The sequence below is a fragment of the Morchella importuna genome, assembly GCF_003444635.1.
Source record: "Morchella importuna strain M04M26 chromosome Unknown Morimp01GS024, whole genome shotgun sequence".
Taxonomy (NCBI): domain Eukaryota; kingdom Fungi; phylum Ascomycota; class Pezizomycetes; order Pezizales; family Morchellaceae; genus Morchella; species Morchella importuna.
This window is the reverse complement of record NW_025763421.1, coordinates 664,579-683,163: the sequence shown is the minus strand read 5'-3', so window position 1 is coordinate 683,163 and position 18,585 is coordinate 664,579. Positions and strand designations below refer to the sequence as shown.

Below are 18,585 nucleotides of genomic sequence, written 5' to 3'. Positions count from 1 at the left end.
ATGGCTAGCCCTGCAGATCAATACAGGGATTGGATTCTTGGACCGGAACAACCAACAACAACTTGTCTAGCCCAGGGTCCCCCCCATGAGTGTAGGATAAAAGGAAATCGATGGCTGGATACCTACCGTGGGCCACGATTCGCGATCATTGGAAAGTCACTAGTGGAATCCTTGTCTCGCCGATTGGCGAGACTCTCAACGAGGGTAGAGAGGTGTGTGACCGCCAAGGTACTCTACAGTATCTAGAGTATGAGTTAGAATGGATGAGACATTGATTGGTTCAGGAATGTAGGTCGGTTGAGAGAGGAGAGGGGAGTTGCCTACTTTACGAGTCTATCGTACCCAGATGCTCTACTCACGTACGTGAGGTCACCGCCGAATTGACTTCATGGTAATAGCAATACCCTAGCTCGCTGGCTCACTGGCTTGCAGAACCTCAAACTGACACTATTGACAGTTCTGGTTCCACTCCCCTTCTATTCCATTGGATGTTGGAACAGACGGATGACCTCAAGCGGTTGATACTTATTATAAGTGCAACTTCATGTTCTACCTAAATCAAAGGACAGATAACTAACCTAGGTAGCGTATCGTCATAAGACTAGTTAATTAATGCCCCTGGCCTGGTCCTACGTGAGTTCCTTTGTGCCTGCTTTCTTCGTCTTGTGAGATTCGTACAACACAACTTACCTTCTTTCACCACCATATCCGCTCGGTGCTAATCACCCGCAAGGGTTCATTGCGCATCGTTTATCTTTTACCTATCCCAGACTTTTTACGCTCACCTACCGCCCACTAAAGTAGATACCGCGGGGCACCATTTTTTCAGCTGAGATCGTATCCAAGAAGAGGGGGGGACCTTCTCACACCCCTCCTGCAGTGAATTCGAACATGAACTGGCTAGGAAAAGCGAGGGAAAAAAAAAAAAAAAAAACACCTTGGATTGGCAAGAATCCCGGGTTCATGGCACCTTAAAGTGCATGATTGAACTGTTGTCCTGTAGAGTACTGCAGCAGCGCATATCTGAGGGAGAATAATACCAACCCATATCGTAATGCCTGACATTGCTTCTCATGTGGTGCAGGTCTAACTCTTCCAGCTGATTAGAACTGAAATTTGCCTGTCTTGGTAAATATCTATTGGACACTACGTTAATATTTGCTCGTCATTCGCCGACCAGAGACTGACCAACCGCGTTCACATGATACAGACACCCTGGAGTATATCATCTTCGTCCTACATTTTCCAGAGTGCTAATTGTTACGGTATCCGGCTAGATGAGGGGGAAATGGGGGGGCTGCTAGGTGTTCAATTGGATTACCTCTGTTTCCAATACAAAAGACCAAATGCAGGATAGGTTTTCAAATGAAGGTGTATATATTGGGCCCTATGCCTCCAACATCATGTGTTCTATCACTTGTACGCCTTCCACGATCATTTACAAGGAGGCCAAATCTATTCTATTACCATCAACCCCCCCAGTACCGTTGCTCAATCTTCCGAGTAACTTTAGCACAATTATCTACCTCCCATAGCAGCCTAACCCCGCAATGGCTTCGAACGGCGCTAGCTCTTCTTCAGCGGGAATTAAACCTCCTCCACCTCTTGCGAAGCAGACGAGAAAAGATGTCGATAGCAGTCTTGACAAATTTTCTGCATTGATCAATGCTTCAAACCGCCCTCTACCTAACCGCTATGGCAACGGCACAGACAGGTCCCCAGAAGCCGAACAGACAGGTATCTGGACAGATATCTCGACATTGAGAAAAGGTGGCTTCCTTCTAGAGTCCGTTGCTACATTATGGCAGCTTGTGCAACAGAAGAGGCGCGGAGGACCAGTGGACGATAAAACTATGATCGTATGTTAACATGACTTCTCATTTATTCTACTATATTTGCGCTTGATATGATAAAAACCCCGCTGTGGCCCAATTGAACAGGGAGTGGTGTGGTTCAATCACCAATGCAGATGTTGTGCACCAGATGACTTTGGGAATAATTTGCTAATGGATTTTTCTTTTGTACATGTAGATGGAACGAGTTATTCAACTCACCTCACGATTGCCACCTACCAGTAAAGTTCGAATTTCTCTGACTACCCACCAAGTTGATCAATTGTGGGATTCGCTCCAGCATCCTCCTCTATCGTATCTTGGATCACAGTTTCATTACCGCCAACCTGATGGAAGCTACAACAACGTTATGTACCCACAACTCGGGGCGGCCGGGTCACCATATGCGAGATCTGTTAAGCCAATGACGAAGATGCCTGCCGCTCCACCAGATCCATACCTGGTTTTCGATAGCATCTTCAGTAGAGGAAAGAATGATGAGAACTACCGTGAACATGACAACAATGTCAGCAGTATGCTATTTTACACTGCCAGTATTATTATTCATGGTTAGTACCCATCCTAAACAACTTTTCTAATGGAAAACCTAAGTACTAACCCTGAGCAGACTTGTTTCGAACCAACCGTGATGATGCCAACATTTCTGATGCATCGTCGTATTTGGATCTCGCTCCTCTTTACGGAAACAACAAAGATGATTTAGATAAAATGCGTACTTTCGTTGACGGAAAAATTAAGCCAGATTCGTTCTCTGAGAAGAGATTGTTGGCTTTCCCGCCAGGAGTGTCAGTTATGGTCATCATGTTTGGGCGTTTCCATAACTATGTTGCTGAGCAGTAAGTTCTTTCTTAAGAAGGATCGGACCGAAGATGTGGATACTGATCCTAGTCACCGAATAGATTAAAAGCTATCAACGAAGGCGGGAGATTTGATTTGAAGTACCCCCGACGACCTGTCCCAGATAAGACCCGAGAGCAGATTCATGCCGAGGCTTTGGCAAACCAAGATTACGAGTTGTTCCAGACAGCCCGTTTAGTTACCTGTGGTCTCTACATCAACTTTATTCTCAACGATTATCTCCGGACAATTGTGAATCTCAACCGCGTTGACACTACATGGACGCTTGACCCCCGTTTTGACCCCGATAAGATTTACAACCCTGATGGTACGCCCGCAGGTGTTGGAAACATGGTATCGGTTGAGTTCAACTTAGTCTACCGCTGGCATTCGTGTATCTCGAAGAGAGATGATGCCTGGACCAAGGAATTCTACGCAGGTTTATTCCCCGGGAAGAATCCCGATGATGTTAATATGAGGGAATTCTTAGTGGGTGTAAATCAGTGGGAATCGAAGATTCCCAGTGATCCTGTCAAGAGAACCTTTGGTGGATTGTCGAGACAGGGCGACGGAAGCTTCAGAGATGATGACCTGGTCAAGATTCTTACAGAGAGTATCGAGGATGTTGCTGGTAAGTTGGTCTTGATCTTTGTATTTGGCAAGCTTGAATTAATGTGTTATCAAAATAGGTGCATTCGGTGCTCGTAATGTTCCGCATGTCCTGCGTTTGGTAGAGGTTCTCGGGATCGAGCAGTGCCGCAAATGGAGAATTGCATCTCTCAACGAGTTCCGTGAATTCTTTGCCCTCAAGCCCCACAAGACTTTTGAGGATATCAATCCCGACCCCAAAATCGCGGATACACTCCGTCAACTTTACGACCACCCTGACTATGTTGAACTATACCCTGGTCTTGTTGCTGAATCTGACAAGAAGCCTATGGTTCCCGGTGTTGGTATTGGTCCAACCTACACAATCTCAAGAGCTATCTTGTCCGATGCAGTGACATTAGTCAGAGCAGATCGTTTCTACACTGTAGACTACACTGCTGGTGCATTGACCAACTGGGGTCTCGCAGAGGCCTCTTCCGACGTGAACGTCCTGCATGGTTGCGTCGGATACAAGTTGATTCTGAAGGCCTTCCCGAACCACTTCAAGAGCAACTCAGTCTATGCGATGTACCCTCTTACCATTCCGGAAGAGAACAGAAGAATTCTCACTTCATTGAACACGGTCGATCAATTCGACTTCAGCAGACCAAAATTCACCCCAGTCCGTATTCCGATCTCATCATACGCTGCCACTAAGCAGATTCTCAATGATTCGACGAACTTCAAGGTTACTTGGGGCGAAGGGTTCGACTTTATCATGAAGGCCGATTTCATGCTCAGTGGTGACACAAGCTCCAACGCTCAACAGAAACAATTTGTGAGGGAACGGTTCTACCTGAAGGATGTGGACTGGAAGGCACAGATTAAGCAGTTCTACGTTGAAACAACCAGAGAGCTCCTCAAACAGAAGTCTTATCACATTGGTGGTAGATATATGGTTGACGCTATCCGCGACATTGGTAATATGGCGGTAACGCACTTTGCAGCGACCATTTTCAACCTCCCGATGAAATCTGAGGATCATCCTAAGGGCATCTATACCGAGCAGGAACTGTACATGATTCTTTGCGTCATGTTCATTGTCATCTTCTTTGATGTTGACCCTTCAAAGTCGTTCCCGCTCCGTCAAGCAGGGTACGGAGTGGTTCGCCAATACGGAAGCTTGGTAGAATTGCAAGTTAAGAGCATCAAGAACTGGGGATGGCTTCAGGGTATCTGGGATCCTACAAATGTCCGTGGCAGGAACAACAGCGCCCTTTCCTCGTATGGACATCACATGATCAAACGGTTCGTTCCTTCTTTCCTAATTTCAATGGTTTAGTATAGCTAATGATGAATAATTAGGCTCCTGGATGGCGGAAAGTCTGCATACGATGTCACCTGGTCTTATATTGTCCCCGTTGCTGGTGCCTCAGCACCCAACCAAGGTCAAATCTTCGCGCAAGTACTCGACTTCTATCTTGAAGAAAAGAACGCCCACCATCTTGCAGAAATCCAACGTTTGGCAGCACTCGACACTGATGAAGCCTGGGAGACTATCAAGAAGTACGCTCTCGAGGGAGGACGTCTTGCTGGTACCTTCGGACTCTACAGGAGGTGTTCCAGTGATGTCACCATCAATGACTATGACCGAATTCTTCATCTAAAGGACGGTGACCTTGTGTTTGTGAACTTTATCACGGCTTCTCGCGACAAGGACGTCTTCCCAGATCCTGAGGTCATCAAACTTGACCGTCCAGAATCACTGTACATGCAGTACGGTGTTGGCCCACACGAGTGTCTTGGAAAGGCAGCAAACATCATTGGGTTGACAACCATGTTGATGGAGTTCGGTAAGCTGAAGGGCTTGAGACGTGCATCCGGCAAGCCAGGTATTCTCAAGGCCATTCCCAAGCCTGGTGGTTTCAAGGTTTATATGAAGGAGGACTGGAGTGGTTTCTGGCCTTTCCCTACTTCCATGAAGATTGAGTTCGATGAACTTTCTTAAATGAATATTCTTTTTGTTTTTTGTATTTCTTTTGTTATCCTGGGGTCTTTTCTTTTTTGTGTTTATTTTGTGTTATAACCTACTTAGTACGATGGGATGATTTGGGGGCTAGTTCTGGGTCAATGGATTATTTCGAAATTCCATTACGGTTTGAAAATAAAGTTCTATAGTTTCAAACTCCTTGGTTGTGTGTGATATTCAACTGCTCGTAACCAGAACCACCCACGAACTGCTCAAATTGTTCAATATTGACGTTTTCTCCGATCTCTCAACAGTCTTCTTACCTGGTACGCGGGCGTAGTTCCTATAAAACGAACTCATATTCAAGCGAGTTATTTGATAAATCATACACCATTCACGAACGAATGAACGAATTACGTAGTGAACAAATTACGAACGTGGTTTTAATATCTGACGTCTCCACAGAGAAAGAGGAAATTAATGGGGCTGGAAATCGGCCCTTATTACTGGCTTTTCCCGATGTCTTTGTGCTCTCGGCGTGACTCGTGAGGTCTAGGCAGCAAACTGTGTTTCTTGCAATCATGTGTTATTGCAGAGCACGTACATCAAATCTAAAAAAGGGTGTCATTTTGGGCATTTTCTGAATATATAATCAAGACACGGGTTTTTACTAATACTTTCAATTGTTTTTGTAGTTAGTTCTGATGTTCTTATTTATACGTGCGATATACATGATCAACTGTATGGAGCGGTAAATGTGTCAAAAGTAATTTTACCAACGGTAGTAAATCGTTTTACCACCGGTGGTGAAAATAATGCCATCATTTATACCTTATAATGGATAAACGCACAGACCTTTTGGCCAAAAGGGGCTATATAATGCCAACGTATGAGTCCTATTGTCCAATAAATTCTGGAACTCAGTCCTCAGATGGGCCACCAGCTGCTTCAGGGCAACCAACCAACGCGTCCTCTGGGCTGAGGCACACTGCCCCCCACTCATCAACTACATCCACTACCTGAAAACAAAGTTCGCCATCCGCGTCCTACTCGCCCACCCCCTCAACAACCCAGTGACAGGGCGCTGCCACCCCTCCTTCCCCACCCTGACCCCCGACAGGGTCCCCTCCCACACACGCCTCCTCCGCGGCCGCCCTAACCCACCCAAAAAATGGAACTCAACGGCAACTAAGGGGGTGGCCCACCTCCCCATCGAACATCTTTGCCACCTCCTCCAACACCCAGTCACCAGAGGAACAGATCATAAGCTCCTCCCAAAGCTAGCAAAACAACAAATGCTAGACAATTGGGCACACGACTTCCCAACACCCCCCTACTACTCCTTCCCCCTCACCACAAGCCCTGAACCCTTCATGGACCTACACAAATTTACGGCTACTCGAATCCACCAAATGAGAGCCCAAAAAAGCTACTTCAGAGGCCACAAGTCTTGGCTCAACCTCCACCTCTCCGAAAAGTACGACAGATGCGGCGAAGCCCCTGAAACCACCGAGCACGCCATCCTCCTCTGCCGAGCAAAAGCAACCCAACGCGCCCAACTCCTCCCAGGAATCAAAACCCTTGAGGAGATCTGGAGTGACCACACCAACACACTAGCTCTAGGAGCCTTCATCACCGCCACCAAAACGAACTTCCCCAGAAAGGAACACATCTCCCCCCTCCTATCCGGATCTGAGACATCAAGTGCCCTCAGCTCCCCCCCCTCCACCACCTAGCCACCGCAAAAACCCAACCCAAATCAGGGTACCCCGCACCCACCAAAGACCCTCAAGGGGCAACAGGTTATTTGAAACCAGCAGGAAGATTTCTTATGTTGGACATGGGCCACCAAAGCGTCAGTTTTCCTTGCAGTCAACCAGCCAGATTGTCAGTTCGTTTGTGTTTTGCTTGTTTTCATTGTTTTCCTTTGTTTATCTGGGGTTGTGGAATTTAGTTTCTAAGTCGGGGAGAGGTATTTTTATGCCATAGTCTAAGACTGCATGCAGAGTTTTGTACCTAGAATTAATTAAAACTACATGATTTAAAAAAAAAAAAAAAAAAAAAAAAGAGTCCTATTGTCCACCGGTGGGGAGTTTCACCATTGGTGACGGGTATATTACCACCAGTAGCAGGTATTTCACCACTGGTGGGAAACTTTCATAAGTGTTGGCATTAATGATTGAACACCTACTAATGAAAAGTATAGCGCAGCATAAAGATCGATTGAAACTCAGTGTTTATACTGGCACAGGGACCGAAATTCAGTACTTATACCACCGGTGGTAAATAGTTTATCAACCATTGGTAAAATTACTTTTGACACATTTACCGCTCCTTACAACTGGGCAGCACCTAAAGTACAGCGGTAGGTACAAGTAATAAGTGATGGAACGCCCTGAAATAGGTATCACTGCATGTGTCTCGGGCCGTCCCATCACTTATTATCTACCGCTGTAGAAGAATCCAATATATGCCAGGCCTGCCGCGTGACGACGTCCAGCGGATACCAAAAAGAGTATATATGATACACTCCCCACCCCTCCCTTCCCCTTCGAAAAGCTCCCTTCTCTCTCTCTCTCTCTCCCCCCCCCCTCCCCCGCCCCCCCCCCCCCCCTTTCTAATGCACTACACAGTAAAAAAGAACCAATCCCCAATCCCCAAACCGAAGAAAAGTATCGAGGGTGGTGTAAAAACTACACACTAATCATACCGCATCACTCGGTTTTCGGCCTCGCTCCACGTACTATATATACTCGGCCCCGCACGGGACATCTGCGTGTAAGCACCCGTACCAGGCCATTGCCGGTCATCCTGATTTACGACTCTCTTTGTGGCGATGGTGGTTGCGTCCGATTTCCCCACCGGGTGAGTGGGAAGGGACAGAAAACACCCATACGAACCGGGATAGTACTAGCTAGTAGTCTCTGTATATCGCCCTGAACTCAGGCCGGTCTATGCATAACCCGATAGCTGTATGGTTGAAGCTACACGTACGTAGCAGGGCCACGCAAATCAATTGATATGTATCTACTCTTCTACACAGCTCCAATTAACAGCCATGGAAGAAAAGAAACCTACATACCTACCAGTATCTCGACAACGTCATCGAGTGATATCCCATGATGAACCATAAACAATAACGCACACCAGCTAGCGAGCTAGCTAGCTATAGCTCCTCTCTCAATATATTCGATCGATTTACGAAACCACATGCACGTCTAACACGACAATATCTTTTATTCCATTCCCCGTCCCCCGTCCCCGCCCCCTCCCCTCCCTCCTCTCAAGCTCCCACTCTCTCTTCTTTCGATCCCTTCAGCTACATGCCATCCACATTACCGCACCCACTGCGCGCCTAAAAGAAGTAAAAAAATAAAAATAAAAAGAGCTATAGTAGATATAGAAAAAGAGAAGAGAAGAAGAAATGATAGCACGTGCAAGAGCAAGAACGATACTCATCCTACATAACCCCCCCCCCCCCCCCGGATCGGCCGGCCTCTATATGCCCCCTTATATTCCGTCTCTCTCTCTCTCTCCCTGCCACCTATGCAGTAGCTACAAGACAGACAGAGAGGGTAGATAGGGGGGGCAACATACAGAAAGCTAGAAGTTAGGCGGAGTAGCTATAGATGATGATGATGATGATGATGATAGTGATGATGTGAAGGGATATATAAAAACCCATGCAGCCCGAACGAAGAAGATGAAAACGAGTAAGAAGGAAACCGAAGAAGAAAAACAATGGGATATCCTAGCTAACGAATTAACAAAAAAAAATTCAAAGACGTCGGATATCATGACATGACCGCCCCTCTTCATTCATTCATTCTTTCTTTCTTTACTCAACCAGCCAGACAACAACCTACTACTACTAACACACACACACACACACACACACACTACCCCGAAACCGCAGACAGCGCGCACACACGCACGCACACACGATAGATACGCAAGGTACATGTAGTAAGTACGCCCCCCGGGTCGGAAGTAAGGTTAATACTTCCACAAGAAGAAAAAAGACAAAAAAAGTATAGGATAATAAAAATAAAAAGAAAAGCAGAAGAAAGAAAACTAATACCCAGAAAGAAAAAGGAAAAGAGAAAAAAAGAGAAAGAAAAAAACAGAGAAACCTTTCATACGCCCATTCCCGGAGCCATGCCACACGCACCAGACCGCCACACGCCCCATCCCACTCTGATTTCCATTTCCGCCCCTAAAAAGCTAAATGAACTCAAAGTGGTAAGATAAATATGCGTGCTATATTCCTGACCTGACCCCATCATCTTCTTTCATTTTCGCGTTTTGCCCCTACCCAACCCCGGCCCGCCCCCCCCCCCCCCCCCCCCCCCCACCCCCCAATTTCCAATTCATTCATTCCAATCTCATTTCCCGTAGCTCAATTCCTATTACAGCGTCGAATTTTTTTTTGGTTGTTTCGTTTCGTTTGCTTTACATCACATCCTGATACAGCAGCAATGGCTCCCCGACGTGTTCGATTTCGGGTATGGTGCATTTCAGGTCGAAAGCTTTCGACAGTACGATTTTAAAGATCTGCCCCAGTTATACTAATTAGCTATACCGTCCCCCAAAAACTATAGAGAGAGTGAGAGGGAAAAAAAAAGAGAAAAAAAGCATACCTTCTGCACATTGATGCTATGACTCGTACTCGAAAAGATTAACGACGCCTTCATCGCCCTCGCAAATTTCCTCGCCTGCTTCGAGATCTCCTCCTGGTCCTCCCTCGGGAAATTTACAAAGTGGTCATACTTTGTGCCCACCAAGAACGGGATCGCAGTCTATATAGAAAAACCTCCCAATTAACCAACCGCCCCCTCTCTCTCTCTCTCTCTCTCTCTCTCTCTCCCCCCCCCCCCCCCCCCCCAAACCTCCCCGGGCCCTAGTAACCCACCGAAAGAGAATAGCTCACCTTATTGAATCCCCGAGCCTGCCGGTACCATTCCTTGATGCTGTTGAGGGTGCTCTTCCGCGTCAGGTCAAACATAAAGAGGATCGCGACGGCGTCGTTGCACACGAGTGGTAGCATGTTGACGAATTCCCGCTGGCCGCCGAGATCCCAGATTGAGAATGTGATCTCCGTGTTGCGGATGGATATCGTCTTCTCCATAAAATTTACACCTACCCGTTTTTGCATGATCGTCAGTCTAGCACCAAACGGGGTGCAGAGGTGCAAGAATAGCAGATAGTAGGGGTCAAGGATAGGGGGAAGTTGTTGGTTTCCCCAGAATATGACTAGCTGTCAAGAGTAGAGTAGGTGGGTATAGGAAGAGAGAGTGTGTGGAGGAAGACAAAGACGACGACGACGATGAGGGGGGGGAGGAGGAGGAGGAAGGGGGTGACAAACCAAGAGTCTGGATATAATCCTCATCGAAACTACCCTCTACATACTTTACCATCAGACTCGTCTTTCCAATCTGCGCATCCCCCACCATCCCCACCTTGATGACCACGCTGTTCCGCTTGGCCTCCGCCCCTTGCCCACCACCCGCCGCAGCGCCCGCGGCCGAAGTAAAGCTGTTCATCCCACCGCCGTTACCGTAGAGCTGTGACTGAGAGAGAGGAGGGGTGCCCGAGTGTCGTTGGTCGTCCCCTATATTTGCGCGCGAGGGCGAGTTTGAGTCCTGGGGTGAGAAGGCTAATGACGGGTCGGAGGAGGATGTGTAGTGCTCCTGTCGCGGCGTGGCAGCTACGTCTATGTCGATGTGGGAAGGGAGAGAGCCGTTGTTCTCGAGGGGTGGAGGAGTGGTTGTCATTTTTATAGGAGGTAGGTGGTAGGTAGGGTGGTAGGGTGGTAGGTGGTAGGTGGTAGGTGGTAGGTGGTAGGTGGACGTACGGCGGAGGAGATGCAGGAGAGGGTTCGTGAAGCGAGTTAGTGGGAGAGGAGGTGATTCGGCCAAAGATGGGAGGGGGGTGGGGGGGCGAAGAAAAAAAGAAGGTTGTGAGTGGTTGTCAGGTGTAGGTACTTTCTTTCTTTCTTTCTGCTTTCCCTTTTCCCTTTTTCTCGTGATTGATTTTTTGACGAGATGGACGGGGGAGTTCTTTTTTTTGTGGGTTGCGCGAGAACGGTTGCAAGATCACACAACTGTACACGGTCTTGACTCTTCGATCACTTTCTTACCCCCGTTTCTGGGCAGTGACGGGTGGTTGTGTTTCGAAGGAAGAGCACTCAATCGAATCAAGAGAGGGAACCAGAATGAAACAAAACAGAGCCTCTTTGGCAGGCCTAACTACAAAATGGAACCACCAATGAGCGGTTAATTGGTGTGTATGTATGTGTATGTATGTATTTGTTGGAGATGAGGAGAGATGGATGATGATGTACGAGAGATGAGGGCAGAGAACAGAGAGAGAGAGAGAGATTAGATAGGGACAGATTAGATATGTAGGGGTGTGACTTGTAGGGGTGTGATTTAGACGAGTAGAGAAGAAGGCTTTATTATTATGTAGAGGGAGAGGAATATGAGGATTAAAGAGCGGTGACTATGTGACACACACAGGTTAAAGAGATGAGGAGTCAATAGAGATGAATGTAGGTACGAGCAGCTCAATCACCTCGACACCAATTGTGAAGAGAGAGATGTATTTTAGAGAGAGATCAATGGATGGAAGGGAGGGTCCAGACAACCAGCCCAGGCCGTTGATGATGTCAGTTGTCGACGCCTGCCGTTGTTATCGTGAGGGGTGGGCGAGGGCATCACAGCACATGTCACTGTGGTGCACAGAGAGGAATGAACAGTATTCCATTTCAAATTATTCGTAGCGTCAACAAAGGGGATGGCCAGACCATCTGAATTCATTACATTTTATTTGCAGTGGTGCAATGGATGTCCATGTCGAGGGGGGGGAGATGGACACTTCCTGATGTTGCGGCTGACACACATCTCTAAGGGAAGTGTGGAGTTGTATTTATTAAAGGTGACAGACAGAGTGGGATAAGTACATACATGTACCTAGAGTACTCGAGTAGGTACACAGGAGAGGACATGAATGCAGTTTACAGCACTCCTCCCGGCCCGTGATGGGCGACCACATGGAGACAAGACGAGAACGGCCTGAGGACATATCTGGACGGGTGCTTGCATGATAACCTTCTCTGTAGCCTAACGCTCCTCCGGCTTGTTCAACGTTACAGTATTCAACACCGACATGCACCTATACCACTTCTTGCCTACCTCGAGCAGATCCTAACTGGTACTCGTTGTAAAAGTACATACGGTGCACTCTTCATAGGATGTACCTAGGCCTAGGCTGTACATCAAGCATGTCTCGTATCAAGATGTTTGGCTTCTCGAGCACCAACTCGGGACTTGAAGCGCCCCTAGTATAACATCTTAGAGCGCTTGCTCTTCGAGCTACATCATCATCATCATATGTATAAACAGAGCCCCAAACAATTCCTCTCTTCCCTTCTAGACTTCTAGATACCACACGCTGAGACTCCCAGTCCTTCTCAACTCACATTGCCCCATCCGGCTCGGCTGCTTCCGAGTTTCACCACACCCCTGCCCCGCCACAGCCAATAGAGAATTCTCCTCGCCCTCCATCATGGAATCAAGCCTTTTCACCAAGACCTTGGGCCCATCGACCCCCCTTCCTGCTTGAGTGTAGGTACATACAAGTTACTGACTGACTGACAGTCGAGGAAACCACCGGCCCTCCCCTCCCGCACCCCCGGACAAGAAGAAACCTCTCTGCCCACCACCACCACCACCACCCCAGTGTCAGAGTGAATGTCCGAGAGACACAGGCCTGCAGGATAGCCGTTGACCACGCAAACCACGGCCCCCCTGTCAGATAAACAGCAAGAGTCCAGTCCAGTCCAGTCCCCTCCTCCTCCTCCCCTCGACGTTGGACAGTCAGGGAGTGGGTAAAGGAAGAGGAAGAAACAGAAGAAACAGAACAAGAAGAAGGAGAAGGAGAACGGAGAACGGAGAACGGAGGGAACCAACCACGCGGGAGTGGTATTTGTTTTTTCCCCACAAAACACAAAGACGTACATACGTCGGGGGATACATATTGATATTCAACATACCGTCCCTGTACCGTGGATCACAGGAAGAAGAAAGGAAAGACAAAAAGAAAATTAAAAAAAAAAGGAGTCTGATCACTGCCCCCTCAAAGCTCGGATCACAGGTTCTGACATCGCGTGGAGCTTTATATTGCGCCCCCCCCTTGGATCCTGTCGCCATCGAACGAACGCGGACATATATATATATTTCTCAGTTCCCTGCCAGTCGAGTTTTTGAAATCCCAACTTCAATTCACCCACTCGCCGTCTGTCTGAGGTAGACTCGGCAATCTACCCCACAGTCCCCGCTCCCTCCCTCGATGCGTCCCGTTGCAACACGGTACGCTCCCGCTCCTACTGCTGCGCACTCCCTTGTCGACGACACCATCACCACCACCACCATCACCAGTCCTCACTCGCTCAGTGCATGCCAATAGCTAGCTATAATGCCACGCCAAAACTGGAGGGCTCCCACTTCAACAACGATTCGCCCCACAACCACCGCATACGTGATCCCCGAGTCATGTTCGCCTTTCACCATGTACCCAGGCTATACAATTAGCCTTTCTCCCGGGTCCACCCTCACGCTCTCCGACAGCGCCATAGCCACCCCTGAATGCTGGACCAGCACGCCAACGCCCACCGGGACAGCGTCGGCGATGCCTGATCTCGACGGCGGCGCCAGCTCAGAAGACCTTGCAGCGAGCGACCTGAGAGACCCGTTTTATGCCAGTACAATCCCAATGGCATATTCAATATCCGCTACTACAACACTGGCATATGTCCTCTTGTTCCTCCTGTTCCTCCCCAACCCGCCCAACTCACGACCATGGCTCCAGAAGGTAGCCACTCTCACCGTGGTAGTATGCCTCACCATTGCCTTTGCAGAAACAACAACAGTGCTCGAAGAGGAATACAAACTCGTCGGCTCATCCCTCTACTCCCTCACCAACGAAGCACGTGAAGTCCGCCGCCGCGTCGTCGGCGGAACCGTCATCAGAATCGGCCGCATCATCTCGGACCTCTTCCTATGGCTCGCCCAAGTGCAAACACTGATCCGCCTCTTCCCCCGGGAGCGTGAAAAGGTGATCATCAAATGGGCAGGCTTCTGCCTCATCCTCCTCGACACGATTTTCAGCATCCTACAGACCTTTGTCTCACCGCTCGCAACAGACCCCGACAGCTTCCTGGACGCAATACCGGCACTATCATACCTCTTCCAGATTGCGCTCTCTCTCCTGTATGCCTCGTGCGTGATGTACTACTCCTTCGCCAAGCGCAAGTACTCATACCTGTACCCGCACTCCTTCTTCAAGCCCGCGCCGCCAGGCTCAAAACAGTACGGCGGCCGCAGTATCGTCCTCGTCGCAATCCTCAGCATCGCAAGCGTCCTCACGCCCATCGTCTTCTTCGTGCTCGACATCGCACAGAAGGATCTCGCCGGCTGGGGCGACTACATCCGCTGGGTCGGCGCCGCCTCCGCATCCGCCGTCGTCTGGGAGTGGGTAGACCGCATCGAAGGCCTCGAGCGCGAGGAATGCAAAGGCGGCGTCCTGGGTCGCGAGGTCTTTGACGAAGACGAGGACGAAGACGACGGCTTCACCAACGCAACAAGGCGACGAAGAACCCGGCGAAGAAGCGGGGACGACGAGAACGGCGGCGGGGGAGGCGGGGGAGGCGGCGCAAACGGTATTCCGCTGAGTCGGGCCACCACCGTCACGAGCGCCAGCACGTCGTATGCCGTCAATGTGAGGCGGGTCGACACCGCAAACACGTTCATCGAGCGCTTCGGCACGCCCAGCAGCAACGGCGGTGGTGGGGGTGGCGGCGCCGGCGGTGCCGGAAGTGTTAGCGGAGTAGGCGGCGGGGGGCTCGGCCGCGGCCGCGGAACCCCCGGCACCGTCCGCAGCGCCAGCACCGTCAGTGGGCGGCACGCCACCCCCGCAATCTCCGAAGAAGTCGCCACGAGCGCCGCAGCAGACGCCTCATCATCACCGCCGCCGCTGCCGCTGCCGTTGCCAGTACCGTCAAGAAGACCAGAAACTGCGTCCGCAGACGAGACCCCCGCGGGCCAAGCGGTGGTCGAGGATAGAGAAGAGGGTTGGGAGGATCATCATCGACGCAGTCCTAGTCCGCCATTTACGGCTGTTACAATAAATACGCACAGCAGCAGCAACAACAACCTTCACCCCCCGACTCTGCCGGCGCCGTCGCAGTCTTCGGAAACGCTCTGGCGGTGGCGGAAATGGCGGCAGGAGACGTCGGCGTCCGCGCCTTCTGCTGCGTCGCTGCCAGTAACAATCATCCCTGCTCCGCCCCGGGGAGCGCAAGGATCGTGGGGGGCGGTGGAGAGGGCACGGGCGATGGCGGAGGCGGAGGCGGAGCGGGATGGTAGCAGTAGAGTTGAGTTGCCGCCGAGTAGTAGGGGTAATGAGACTGTGGGTCGGGACTGGGGCGATAGATAGGTCCCCCGGGGGGGTATCTTTTCTAGCTTCTCTTAATTCTTCAATTTTCTCTTTTTTTTTTTTTTTTTTTTCCGTTATGTATAGAGGGTAATCTAAAATAAAAATGGGGGGGAACAAGAAATAACTAACTAAAACTGACTTGACGTGGTGGTGCTGATGGCGCGATGTGGATCATGCTTTTGCGCGCTTTTATTTTTTTTTTCCCCCGTTATTTTCTTATGTACAGTGGATTGGGAGGTTTTTATACCTAGGATCAGGATTTTGCAATTTGGGGTTCATTGATTTTTTTTTATCTCTTTTTTGCCATAGTTACGGTTGGGATGCATCATTTATTCATTCTTCTTCTTACTTCTTACTTCTTACTTCCTATGCTTCTTTCTATGTAGCTTGCGTCTGCATATATGCGCACAGAGAGGAGGTGTTTTTTCTTCTACCGTACTGGGGAATATGTATTTAGTTTTCTTCTTTTCTTTCTTCCTTTTATGACCTATAGCTTTTTTTTGGCATTATGATGATTATTAGCAAATATATCCCATTTCCAACAATAATTAACTTGGTAGAGGTTTTGATATTGTATTCGTCCGTGTGTTTGAGCGAGTGATGAGCCATGTCTCAAACATATTCCTACATAAGTACACACACATCTAGTGATGTTTAAATAAGTATATAGGGTTTCTGATCATTGACAGGCCAATATACTTTGCTATTTATTAGCTACTTATGTAGCGTACCTACATGTACCTACGTAGGCACATACATACACTGGCTGGACGCATCAACCCGTGGTTTATGTACTCTACTCTAGATACGTGTACCTACATCAATACAAGTAGAGTAGCCTTTCATCCGACGGCCGGCTTCCATTAGCGCAACTAAACGTAGGGGACTTTGACACTTGGTATGCGGGGGCTGGTAGTCTTTCTTAGTTCGTTAATTGGACGGTGAAAACGGTATTGGCGGGTTTCGGCCAGCACACTAGCTAGTAGCGCTGCTTCAGTGACATTTGATGGCAGCTACCATGCACGTAAATATCAAAAAATCTAAACTCGGACTTCATGGTTCATGCACTCTTTTAAAGAGGCGTTCATGAGTCAATGATATTCAATGCTTTTTTCTCCGAAGCCCCTTTACAGAAGAAACCAAATATTAAAAACCATCCGATCATTTCCAACAATAGATACTAGAATGTTTTAGGGCGTCAAACAATTCGTTTCTATACTACAGGTAACACGCATCAGAGCCCCTTATAAACCACATCGAAGTTCACCCCCCCAACCCCCACCCCCACATACACCCTACGATATATTGGGCCACGATCGAGTGCTTGCTCTATTTACCGTCATGAACTCATCACTCGTTATATATCAATAACCTTGAGCTATAACCGGACCGGTGTGGTTATATGGAAAGGATATATAGGAGTATTACTTGAAAAAGGACTTACTAGTCATATATATCATATGCTGACCCCCCCCCCCCCATAATAGAGGAATGAGAGATCTGTTATTTGATAAGATAACACTACGATCATGACCAGCTGGCAAAAGCTACATTCTTGGCATCAACTTTCGGGGGTTTCGTGTCAGCTGTTTACTGGCAGAGTAAGGGATGTGTCTGTGATGGTAATATCATACTTGGTTGGGCTTGGTTGTGGCGTTCGTTCGATCGATGGGCGTATATACGTTAATAAGTAGTAAGTAACTCAGTACATAGAGAGAGGGCCAGCCGGATATATGCTGTGGAAAAACACCACACTCATCATCATGCAGGCCTAACTACTACATACTTCATGGTCCGTACATACCAAGGACTCTACTCGAGGTACCGATGAAGGAAATTAGTCGGCATCTATATCACGTTTGACCTGACTACTCCCGAAGTCGAGAATCATTGATACTAGATAATTTTCTGGCCGCATTCAAAGACTACACGTAACTTCACTACATAAATAAAGACACGATTCGGAGAGGCCTCGCACCCACACGTTTGGGTAGTCTGGAGTTAGCATTAAATCTAGCCTTAGGTCCTTGCTCCCTTCTAGCTATCCACGATCCGTGCCGAAATAGTATACATCTTAGCTACCTTTATATAGAATCAGAATTCAAACAACTAAACACTCCGGCAGTCCACAGGCTAGACCATCTTTTCAAACTATATGCTGACTACACTCAGAACAGCTCGGGGATCTAGAAACTCACAATTAACACCCAAACGGCCAAAAAGCCGAAAGCTGAGTAACATACTAAATTCGTGCCAAACGGCCTACGTTAAAGTCCGAAACACCAGCACAAGACTCTAGCTGATCCATGCACTCCATACCATGCCATCCACTCTAGCTAACTAGCGCCCGCCAGACATACAAGCTGCCAGGGTTTGATCCTGGTCCAATCATAATCACTAATATAATGCTCCGATTCTGGTTATAGACTAACCCCACTTTCGACTAATACCACCGGATCGACCACAATGTACTCTATTTGCAGGCCCCTATATAGATACATGTAGATAGCTACAATACTTTATATACATGTTATGTGATGTGATGTGATGTGATTCGGCTACTGAGCCCGTCCAGATAACCGCGCACCTTGTGGGATCAAAATTGAAAGTTTACCACGACCACCGGCGGCCTCACAGAAGGAATATATGTATGCAGATGGAGTACTCTACATAATCAAATGCCGGTAAACACTTGCTGCATAAAATCTGTAGATCTGTCAGTGCAAAGCACGCTCTCGGCCCCCCTTTGGTCATTGAGCGTGATCACCAAACTCCGATTTCAGGTAGAGTGCTTTGCTATAGGCTCTCTCTGATCTCGTCCTTGCTTGCAGCCTATCATATCAG

The 18,585-nt window shown here is 48.5% G+C and overlaps 4 protein-coding genes across 4 annotated transcripts; 3 read left to right on the top strand and 1 right to left on the bottom strand.

Annotated features, from left to right (window-relative positions):
• On the top strand, positions 1-1,257 carry LAJ45_07603 (uncharacterized protein; the record flags this gene model as incomplete). The annotated part of the gene is made up of 8 exons (XM_046117159.1): positions 111-228; positions 293-296; positions 347-391; positions 458-534; positions 587-604; positions 1,004-1,051; positions 1,108-1,128; positions 1,211-1,257. The coding sequence occupies 8 exons, from the start codon at positions 111-113 to the stop codon at positions 1,255-1,257; spliced, it is 378 nt and encodes a 125-aa protein (XP_045969804.1).
• Positions 1,258-1,550: 293 nt separating this feature from the next.
• Positions 1,551-5,286, top strand: LAJ45_07602 (uncharacterized protein; the record flags this gene model as incomplete). The annotated part of the gene is made up of 6 exons (XM_046117158.1): positions 1,551-1,859; positions 2,032-2,401; positions 2,461-2,689; positions 2,753-3,321; positions 3,380-4,586; positions 4,644-5,286. The coding sequence occupies 6 exons, from the start codon at positions 1,551-1,553 to the stop codon at positions 5,284-5,286; spliced, it is 3,327 nt and encodes a 1,108-aa protein (XP_045969803.1).
• Positions 5,287-9,699: 4,413 nt separating this feature from the next.
• LAJ45_07601 (uncharacterized protein) lies at positions 9,700-11,021 on the bottom strand (the record flags this gene model as incomplete). The annotated part of the gene is made up of 4 exons (XM_046117157.1): positions 9,700-9,801; positions 9,888-10,046; positions 10,178-10,386; positions 10,613-11,021. 4 exons carry the CDS (start codon positions 11,019-11,021, stop codon positions 9,700-9,702), a joined length of 879 nt encoding a protein of 292 aa, XP_045969802.1.
• A 2,794-nt stretch (positions 11,022-13,815) lies between these two features.
• LAJ45_07600 (uncharacterized protein) lies at positions 13,816-15,741 on the top strand (the record flags this gene model as incomplete). Its single annotated transcript, XM_046117156.1, has 1 exon — positions 13,816-15,741. One exon carries the CDS (start codon positions 13,816-13,818, stop codon positions 15,739-15,741), a length of 1,926 nt encoding a protein of 641 aa, XP_045969801.1.
• Between the last annotated feature and the right edge of the window lie 2,844 nt (positions 15,742-18,585).